We start from the raw sequence: 10,676 nt of genomic DNA on the forward strand, positions 1-10,676 counted from the left end.
GTGGTTAATGTTCCTGCTGGTAACCCTCCTCTGAAAAAGCCCTATGCCCAAACCCTAAAATCTTCTAGTAAGGGAATGTCTCTGTCATTTGTTAAAGGAAATGAGTCTGAGGTTATTATTAATGAGGCTGATATTGCTGATGAAGTAGAGTACTGGAGCACAACTCTTGTTGGTATTGTTATAGGTAAGAAAACGTCAATTGTGGAACTTAATTCTCTGGTCTCTAAGAATTGGAATCATATCACTCCGCCTGAAATTCTCTATTTTTCTCGTGGGTGGTATTATTTTCGTTTTTTTACTAAGAAGGATATGACAATGGTTCAGGCTGACTCTCGGAATGTTAATGGTTACCCATTGATTTTCAAATCTTGGTCCCCTACTGTTGCAGAGGAATTAGCTGAGATCACAACCGTCCCCATCTGGGTCTTGTTTCCTAACCTTGACCCTTGTTTTTGGTCTCAAACTGCCTTGAGTAAAGTGGCTAGTTTTGTTGGAAAACCCATTTGTGCTGATGAACCTACCACCCTTAAGAGTAAGATTGCTTTTGCTCATATCTTGGTGGAGGTTGATCTCTCAAAGGATTTGCCTAGAGGTATGACTCTTCAAACCCCATACAGAGGTACAGTCTTGCAAAAGATCGATTATGAATGGGTGCCTCATTTTTGTCATTCTTGTAAGAAAATTGGGCATACCCAGGATAGATGTAGTAGGAACAAACCCAGGCAAGTTTTTAAACCTAAGCAACCCATTATTGAGCCAGTGGAGACTGTCACTAGTAAGGATACAGATGGTTTTACTAAGACTCCTCCCAAGAAGAGTACTCCAAAGAAAATTCCTGCTGCTGACTCAGTGGTGACTGATTTAGATAACCAATATGCAGCACTGGCCACTGAAACCCCAATTTCAGTCTGTTTAGAGGTGGAACAGGATCAGGTTCACTTAGTCTTAAATGAGGGCATTGTTGTGGAGATTGACCCTGGTGGTCAGCCACCCCCTCTATCACCTCAATGATCATTTCCTCCTGGAATGTGAGGGGGATGACTGACCCCCTAAAACAGCAGGAGGTTTTAGGCTTCTTGCATTCTCACAAGGTTGACTGTGGAGTTATTATTGAAACACATGTTAAACAGCAAGTCTCTGGTTTTATTCATAGGAAAAAATTCCCAAATTATCAGCTGGTTACCAACTATGATCAGCATTTTGGGGGTAGGCTCTGGGTTATGTGGAATCCTGTCTCTGTGCAAGTTCAAGTGCTAGCTAGTGGGGCTCAGTTTCTCCATTGTTCTCTGCTTCATCATGCTAGCCAGGTTAAGATTGAAGTTACCTTTATTTATGCTTTTAATAGAGCTTCCGAAAGAAGAATATTGTGGGATAGTTTAAGAGCTATCTCACAAGGTATTCACTCTCCTTGGGTTTGTCTGGGAGACTTTAATGTCTCTCTTAGTGCTGATGAAAGGGCTGGGTGTGCTATCCGTGATAGAGAAATGGAAGAATTTCGTGACTGTCTTCAATACTGTGCTTTGTCTGATCACCCTTACACAGGAGGGCTTTTTACTTGGCATAATAAGCAGGAGCTCTCTCCTAAATGGGCAAAGTTGGACAGACTTTTGGTTAATCCTGGATGGTATACTACTATAACATCTTCTGTGGTCTCTTTTCTTCCGCAGAGTTTCGACCATCTTTGTTATTGTACTCAACAACACGACCACCTCCTTTTCTCCCATCAGGTCTTTTAAATATCTTAATTGCTGGTCCCTCTCTACTGGCTTCAGCCAGCTTATTGCTGATCAATGGAGTCTCCCTTCTACTGGCTCAAAAATCTTTGGTCTATTCTCCAAGTTAAAAAGGCTAAGAAGTCATCTCAGTGCTATTCCTAAGAATGAATTTTCTGGTATTACTCAAAGAGTGATTGTAGCAAAAGAAGCTTTGACTAATTGTCAGACTCTCCTCCAATCCTCTCCCCTGGACTCACTTCTTCTTGGGCAGGAAAAACAGCTGTCTAATACTTATATGAAAATGAAGCATGCTGAAATGAGAGTCTTGGCTCAGAAGGCTAAAGTGCACCATGTTAAGTATAGTGATGCTAATACAAGGTATTTCTATGCTAACATTGCTGCTCGAAAGTGTAGGAATACAATTGGGCTGATCAAGGACGTTCATGGAACTATTTGTACTGGCCATGTGCCTTGGCATTCCTGGATTTCTATACTTCTCTTCTTGGTTCTGAGGAGCCTGTTCAGCCCCTCCCTGCTGATTTATTTACCAACAATATTCTCCAGAACCCTCATTCTTTGGATATTATGGTTACCCCAAAGGAAATTAAGGATGCTCTCTTCTCCATAGACCAAAATAAAAGTCCTGGAGTGGATGGCTATTCTTCTGGGTTTTTTAAGGATACTTGGGAGGTCACTGGTCCTACTTTCAATGCTGCTATGATGGAGTTCTTTACTACTGGGAAAATGCCAAGAGCTGCCAACTCTACTCTTATTGCTTTAATCCCTAAGAAGGATGCCCCTCAATTTGTCTCTGATTTCAGGCCAATATCTTGTTGTACAGTATTCTATAAGACTGTCAGTAAAATTTTGGCTAATAGGATGAAGACTGTGTTGGGAGACATAGTTGGTTTGGAGCAAGCTGCTTTTATAGAAGGGAGGGACCTGTTTGATAACACTATGCTAGCCCATGAGTTGGCTTTTAAGTATAATCGAAGCTTGTTGACCCCAAGATGCATTTTAAAGGTTGATATTCAAAAAGCCTTTGATTCAGTTAATTGGAGCTTCTTGACTCAATGTCTGCAAAGGTTTGGCTTCCCTAAAAAGTTTTCTCATTGGGTCATTTCTTGTATTACCACCTCCTATTTTTCTCTTAATGTAAATGGCTCAACTGAGGGGTATTTTCCTGGAAAAAGGGGCTTGAGGCAGGGAGATCCTTTGTCTCCTTATCTCTTCACCTTATGTATGGAGGTCTTGTCTAGGATTTTGAGGCAGCTTCCTTCCTATCCAGGCTTTTCCTACCACCCCAAGTGTGTTAAAGTTCAGCTCACTCACTTGGTATTTGCTGATGATTTGTTGATTTTCACTAGGGGAGATCTCCCCTCTATTCAAGCTGTTAATAAGTGTCTATCTCTCTTTGCTGATATTCTGGATTAAGAGTCAATCCCATGAAATCTAATTTGTACTTCGGAGGGGTCAATCCTCAGCTCAAACAGCTTATTCTTGATTCCACTGGCTATGTTGAGGGTGATTTTCCAGTGAGGTACTTAGGCATTCCTTTATTTGGAGCAAGGTTAACTCAAAAGATGTTTATCCCTATGATGGACAAGGTCAGAAGCTACATTAATCATTGGGCTAATACTACTCTGAGCTATGCAGGGAAGGTGGCTCTTATTACCTCAGTTATCTTTGGGATTCACAATTTTTGGGGAGCTAGTATCCTTTTGCCTAAAGGTATAGCAAAGAAGATTCACAAAATCTGTAAAGACTTTCTCTGGGGGATTGATGATGGCAAAAGAAGGCTGGTTTTCAAAAGTTGGGAAAGCTTATGTAGGCCAAGACAGGAAGGAGGGGTTGATATAAAGGAGATCCTGAGTTGGAATAAAGCACATATGATGGGGTGGATTTTAAAGCTTGATTCTGCAGCTCCAAATATTTGGGTTCAATGGGTTAATGCTTATATTCTCAAAAGTGTTAACTTCTGGAGCTTCCAAATAACTGCTGCACACTCTTGGTTTTGGGGCAATATCATTGCTTGCAGGGATTACCTTATCTCTTTCACTGGTGGCATTCAGCAAGCCAAGCAGCTCTTGCTTGCACCTGATTACAAAACTTTGGTTTATGATGGCTTGAGAAACAAAGGCCCTGTTTTCCCATATCACAGGACTCTGGGTGACTCTCTTAACATCCCTAAGCACTCGTTCATTGGGCTTTTGGCTGCTGAGAACCGTTTGCCCACGGTGGATAATCTTTGTAAAAGAGGGATGGTGCTTGTTAATAGGTGTGCACTGTGTGAGAGTGCTGCTGAAACGGCTGGCCATCTTTTCTTTGAATGCTCCTTCTCTGCTGAGGTCTGGTTTCAGGTCTCCCGTTGGGTGCAGGTGCCATTTCAGGCTAGTTTATCTCAGATTCTTCGGTGGTATAAGCTCTATAACAGAGGGTCGGCTCTTGTTAAACGAAAAAGGAGATGCCTTTTGTTGTGTGTAATCTATCTTATTTGGAGGGAACGCAATAGAAGGATCTTCAAGGGGATAGACTCCTCTCCTGCTGCTTTAATCTGGCATACTCAATATTTAGTTAGCATTAGAGTCCAATCTTGTGTTAGCTCTTGATTGTTTCTTAATTTGGGCTTTCTTGTCTAGGCTTGTTATTTTAATTTTAATTTAGGTGGCCACACTGGCTCCCTTGTAGATTGATGGACTTTGGATCTGTACCCCTTTGATTCATTTAATGAGAATAGATCCTAATCTTTCTGCAAAAAAAAAATAATAATAATAATAATAATAACAATAATAATAACAATAACAATTACAATAACAATAACAACAACAACAACAATAACAACAACAATAACAACAACAATAACAACAACAATAACAATAACAATAACAATAACAATAACAATAACAATAACAATAACAATAACAATAACAATAACAATAACAATAACAATAACAATAACAATAACAATAACAATAACAATAACAATAACAATAATAATAATAATAATAATAATAATAATAATAATAATAATAATAATAATAATAATAATAATAATAATAATAATAATAATAATAATAATAATAATAATAATAATAATAATAATAATAATAATAATAATAATAATAATAATAATAATAATAATAAGATTTTGGATCATATGAGAATGGCACAAGCGTGAGAACGGTGAGAACGCGCGTCAGTCGTTGGATCTTGTCTGACGCGGCTAATCTATGGGCCTATAACGCGTGCTGCTTTACTAAAACTTGTGGGCTTTGTCTTTCTTTTTTCCTGAAATTTACCTCGCGCTTCTTCGTTAGGCTTTCAACCATGGATTCCGACCTTCTTCGTTAAGATTTCAACTATTTCTCTGTCCTATTCTCTGTAGAGTTGTATTTTCATCTTTCTGTTGGATTTTCTCTTACCTATTTCATCATGAAGGTATATACTGTTTAGTTTTGCATGTAATATTAATGAGTTCTTTTGATTTCGTAACTTGCTTATACATTTCAATTTGTTTGTTGTTCTTTAGTTTGATCTAATTTGTGCTTTTTTGGATTTTTGTTGAATTTTAAGTACTTTTAACTTAAGTTGCATCAATTTAAGACCACATGCAAACAGGTTATAATTGTGTACACATTATTGTTGTAGATCATGCACATTTCAGTAAAACTAATAGGACATTTCTTTGTGAAATGTGTACAACACAACACAACTCATTAATATTACATGCAAAACTACTTTCAGTTATTTCATCATGAAGGTATATACTGTTTAGCTTCAAGCTTTTGTCGATTTCGTCCTTAATTTATTTAGTCTGTTTTATGTAACTCTAATGTAACCTAAATTAATGTTTCTTATGTTCATTTTGCCGGATTATTCATTTATTGATGAATTTTGAGTTCAGTATTGTTGTTAAAATCGAAATTTGCGTTTTTATTTGCATGCTATCAGAATTTGTATCTGTCGCATTGTTTGTTGATTTCGTAACTTGCTTATACATTTCGATTTGTTTGTTGTTCTTTAGTTTCATCTAATTTGTGCTTTTTTGGATTTTTGTTTAATTTTAAGTACTTTTAACCTAAGTTGCATCAATTTAAGACCACATGCAAAAGGTCATAATTGCTTGCACATTATTGTTGTAGATCATGGACATTTCAATAAAACTGATAGGACATTTCTTCGTGAAACGTGTACAACACAACACAACTCATTAATATTACATGTAAAACTACATTCAGTTATTGAAGCGCAAAGGCGATCATGGAACTGTTACACGCCGTATTTCTCCGAGGTTGAACAACCTCAGTCCTACTGTTGATGATCCTTGTAATATCCCAAATATTTTCTATTCTTTATTTTATTTGCGGATTTTTTTAAAAGTGTCTTAAATTTTCCTAAAACTCGTTTTAGAATCTTTCCTACGTACAGCCTAACATAAACCTAATCATATTTTCCTATATATATTATAATAACCCACCATCATATTTGTTTGTCTATTCTCCGTTGCTTTGAGAGAGCCTGCTTTATCACGCTCCCATGCATTAAATTATTTAGATCTATTTTCGTCTATGTCATCTACTTTGTTAATGGGTAACCATCAGCCTCATGTTTCAACTTGATCTATCTATTGTTACAAAAGCCTCCGTCATACACAACATTCATCTACAATCATCTGCTTCTTTAACTATTCTAGTTTATGGTTCAGTATTTTAAGCGAGTCGGAACAAACTTAAGGTAACATGATTTTACCGATCTTATTATCATTATTATTGTTTGAGGTTGTATGATTATGTGCAATTTGATATGCATTTATATGCTGAAATCCGTTTTATACCGTAAAGTTGCTTGTACTATTATATTATATATAGTAAATACATATTTTTAATTTTGTTGGTTATTCTGATTGAGAGGGTTAAGGGTTGTGCAGCTGTGCTTATACGAGATCCTTTTTCACCAGATTGTTAGAGCTTGATGGTGCACTTTTGAGTTGAATGCTTTACGGGTGATTAGTTTGTTGCATAATTGAGATTTGTGGAATATTATAATACGTAATTGTGTAGATAAGGAATGAGCTCCATTAATTATTGGTCTCAAGCAGTGGAGTTATTACGTTTGTTAAGATGGGATTTCCCATTGCTTTTGTTGTGGTTATATTATGTGTGATGCGATTGAGTTAGTTAGTATTGTGTTTAAATCGCCTTTTCCTTTGATCTTGACTCATGGGTGAGTAGCTTAGAGTTTTACTCTAAGTGTTGAGCACGGTTCATTATTGGACCTTTTGACAATCGATATTGAAATTGAGATGGAAATCGGTTACTAGTATTGAGTTATGAGTTATGGGGCCTGTGTGCCGAGTTATGTTTACGGTCCAGTGTGGCCATGGTTATTGAGTTAGTTATATTGTTTGAAATCTATATTGAGATGGAAATATTGTTTAGCGGTTTTTATCCGCCAGTTCACTCACCCCTTGTCCTTGGTCTTAGGGTCGACGATGAGAATACGATATCTGGTTACTTTTTAGTACTATATTATGAGACGGAGTAATGAGTGGGACAGGGTAATGATTGAGATGGAGTAATGAGTTGAGATTGAGTTAATTATTGGAACGAGAGTGTGTATTATATTATGGAGTAAGTTTGAGTTTGAGTTTAGTTATTGGGGAGTGTTTTTATTATTCTCGGTGTTTATTTTTATTTTTACATATCTGTGTTTCCACGCTGATGTGACCATAATTGGCGCATATTTAGCCCCCGAATTAGCCTTGTTTCCATGCTTTTTAGTGCTTATTTGGGTCATTTCTTATCTTTAGTTCTTTGTTTTGCATATTCTTTGAGATTTTGATCCCTTGGTAGGAAAGGAGTAAGAATCTTGCATTTTCATGGCAAAACGAGACTAAATTGATCAAATTCAATGACCAAGCATCAAGGAGAGACAAGATTAGAAGGCCTTTGTACATATTATAGTAGAAGAGCAATGTTGAGAAAGGATCCTTGAGTCCCCAAGGAAATCCCCAAGGAATTTATGAAGAAAAGGGAAGAAAAGAAGAAGTTACTATGCTGACTGACAATCCGAGCGGATTGTCAACAATCCGCCCGTCCAGCCCCACAATCCGAGCGTCCCATGCCAGAATCCGTTCGGATTCCCTCTCAACAATCCGCCCGGATTCCTCAGAATCCGCTCGGATTCCACCGCCCAAATCCGTCCGTCCCGAGCTTATTCCGCCCGGATTTCTTCACAGCACGGATTGTCTTCTTCAAGCCACGAAAAGAGAAGCCCTTCTCTCAGAAAATACCGGGTCCTCCTTGCTCAACTTAAAAAGTGTAATTACTAGTTTAGCCCTTAGTTAACCCTAATGCATCCTCCCTAATTTTCACTATAAATACCCCATTAGGCTAATTAGAGGAACATGTTCTTCTTATCAATAATTAGTGTAGTTAATATCAATCAAATCTCTCTTCAATATTGTAATCAAGTATTAATCAAGTTTTAATCCAAGTTTTAGTTCTTTAATCTCTCTCTTATTCATCCTTTATTTTGGGTAATTGAAGATTATTTGGGTTATTATTGGGAGATTGACAACCTCTCAATTAAACATCAAGTACTTCTATTATTCTTGCTTTATTATTGGAATCATTAGTAGGTATAATCTCTTAATCCCTTTTTAATTATTGCTAATTACTTTCATTTATTCATTATGTTTCATATTGTTGGTATGATTGACAACCTTGCTAGCATGATCAACATGATAATGAGTGAGTAGTCTCTTAGCTAGGGTTAATGGGTGATTAGGGGAAACCAACATGGGGAATGGTTCATGCTTCAATTAATATGCTTTCATGTTTTATTTGCTTGCTTGTTTTGATCTCAACTCATGCACATGTTATATTTGATGAAATGCTAAGCCTATGAATCCTTGCATTTACTATCATCTCCTATCTTTTCAATGAGACTTGTAAGACATAACCCAACTCGAGTCTCATTAGACCATGCATGTTGTTGAGTAGGGAAGATTAAGTCGACTTGTAGGTGTTGTACAATCTAATCGATTCGGCTCCGGGACCCAAACTTTCCTAGGATTGTAAGACATAACCCAACTCAATCCATCACAACAATAATTGCTTGCTTATAATTTGAGAACATGTTTGTATGATCATATCCCATGATTCCCCTATGACCCCATGACACCCTAGTACCTTATAATCAATTGTTTACACCCCTTTATTTCATCTTGCTTGTTTATTTTCATTGTTATTCAAGTTTAGTAACCTTCTACATCAACCCAATTTGTGACACCCCTTAGACACCACTAGTTACAATAGAAATCTAATTTCAACTCCCGTCCCTTGGGATCCGACCTTTACTTGCCTCTTTACTAATTGTAGAGTTGCTTGTTAAGCTATAAATTGTGTTTTGATTCGACCGTGACCAACGACCACATCTTAATTTGTGAACACTTAGCGGGATCGCATCAAAAAATGGCGCCGTTGCCGGGGACGGTGTTTGTTTGACTTAGATTTCCTTTTTGTTATTAGTTGTGTCTTTCTTCGCCTTGAGGAAGTAAAACACCTCAAGGTTTATTCTAATTGTTTTCGAGTTGTTTGATATTTTGCATGTCTAGAAGGTTACAAGGTGATTTGTTACCTTTTGACCGTGAAATCGAAAGAACCTTGACGAACAATAGGAGACTTGTTAGGAGGAATTTGAGAGGTGTTGGTGAAGTTGTTCAACCCACTAGTGAGTTTGTCAATCCTTTCGCAATAGAAGGAGAAGAAAACCCATTACACAATACCCCACAAAATCCACCTACAATGCCAAAATTCTCGTCACACTCCGTACCCACCGAGGAGAATCTACCAAATGGTACTCCTACACCGCAACATCTCACCGGAAATTTTATTGCCAAGTCCGCCTTCATCCAATTAGTTGAGAGGAGCCAATTTGGGGGGATGCCTAGTGAGGATCCTCATTCTCATATGGAAACCTTTTGCGATTATTGTGATGCTATCTCTCAAACGGGCGTGACTCAAGACCAAATTAGATGGGTCTTATTTCCTTTTTCTTTAATCGGCACCGCAAAGCAATGGTTGAAGGGCCTTGATAAGGCCACCCTTGGAATAGATTCTTGGAAGAAGATGGCTCTAGCTTTCTACAAAAAATTCTACCCACCGAAAAAGACCAACATGCTAAGAGCTCAAATTACGGGTTTTAAGCAAAGGGATGAAGAGTCTTTGTATGAAGCTTGGGAGCGGTTTAAAGGTATTTGTCGCTCATGTCCTCACCATGGACTTAGCGAATGGTTTTTAGTGCAACAATTTTGGAATGGTTTATATGAAGATTCAAGGAACATTCTCAATATGGGATCAAATGGAATGTTCACCGAAGTTGATGACAATCAAACATGGAACAAGATTGAGGAAATGGCGGTCCATAACTCACAATATAGTAGACCTCGCAAGGCTACTAGAGGAGGAAAGCATGAAGTGGAATCCGTTACTCAATTGGGTGCTCAACTTAGTGCTCACATTGACACAATCAACTTGAAGTTTGAACAAGCTATGGCTAGACTTGAGGAAAACTCAAAATCATCGAAGCATCATGTTAATGCCATGACGGCATCCTCATCAATCCCAAGTGGGATATGTGAGAATTGTGGAACTTTGGGACATGACCAAGGTGAATGTAGGGGAACAAATGAACAAGTGAATGCTTTCCAAGCATACAAGAGTGGTACCCCTTATTCCAACTTTTACAATGAAAACACCAAATTCCATCCAAATCTCTCATACAAAAGCCAAAATGTTCAAAACCCTCAAACAACATACACTCCACCACCCATGAGAAACCAAAATCAAAGACCCTTTTACAATCAAAACCAAGGTTACCAAAATCAAAATCCATACAATCACCAAAATGACCAAGGTTTTGATGTCCAAAAAGCGGTCCTCCAAATGCAAAAGAATC

At 37.7% G+C, this 10,676-nt stretch overlaps 2 protein-coding genes, 1 long non-coding RNA gene and 1 other non-coding gene across 4 annotated transcripts; 3 read left to right on the forward strand and 1 right to left on the reverse strand.

The window, feature by feature from the left end:
* The first annotated feature begins 1,037 nt into the window (after positions 1–1,037).
* On the forward strand, positions 1,038–3,149 carry LOC141601875 (uncharacterized). The gene is made up of 3 exons (XM_074422182.1): positions 1,038–1,624; positions 1,773–2,058; positions 2,130–3,149. Exons 1-3 carry the CDS (start codon positions 1,038–1,040, stop codon positions 3,147–3,149), a joined length of 1,893 nt encoding a protein of 630 aa, XP_074278283.1.
* Positions 3,150–3,160: 11 nt separating this feature from the next.
* LOC141601876 (uncharacterized) lies at positions 3,161–4,324 on the forward strand. Its single transcript, XM_074422183.1, has one exon. It carries the CDS (start codon positions 3,161–3,163, stop codon positions 4,322–4,324), a length of 1,164 nt encoding a protein of 387 aa, XP_074278284.1.
* A 1,896-nt stretch (positions 4,325–6,220) lies between these two features.
* LOC141598366 (uncharacterized) lies at positions 6,221–8,222 on the forward strand. The gene is made up of 2 exons (XR_012523454.1): positions 6,221–6,449; positions 7,568–8,222. It is a non-coding gene; the product is annotated as an uncharacterized LOC141598366 (long non-coding RNA).
* A 1,673-nt stretch (positions 8,223–9,895) lies between these two features.
* On the reverse strand, positions 9,896–10,002 carry LOC141603080 (small nucleolar RNA R71). Its single transcript, XR_012524976.1, has one exon. It is a non-coding gene; the product is annotated as a small nucleolar RNA R71 (small nucleolar RNA).
* Positions 10,003–10,676: the final 674 nt, after the last annotated feature.

The sequence above is a fragment of the Silene latifolia genome, chromosome 9 (genome assembly GCF_048544455.1).
Source record: "Silene latifolia isolate original U9 population chromosome 9, ASM4854445v1, whole genome shotgun sequence".
In the NCBI taxonomy this organism is placed as follows: Eukaryota; Viridiplantae; Streptophyta; class Magnoliopsida; order Caryophyllales; family Caryophyllaceae; genus Silene; species Silene latifolia.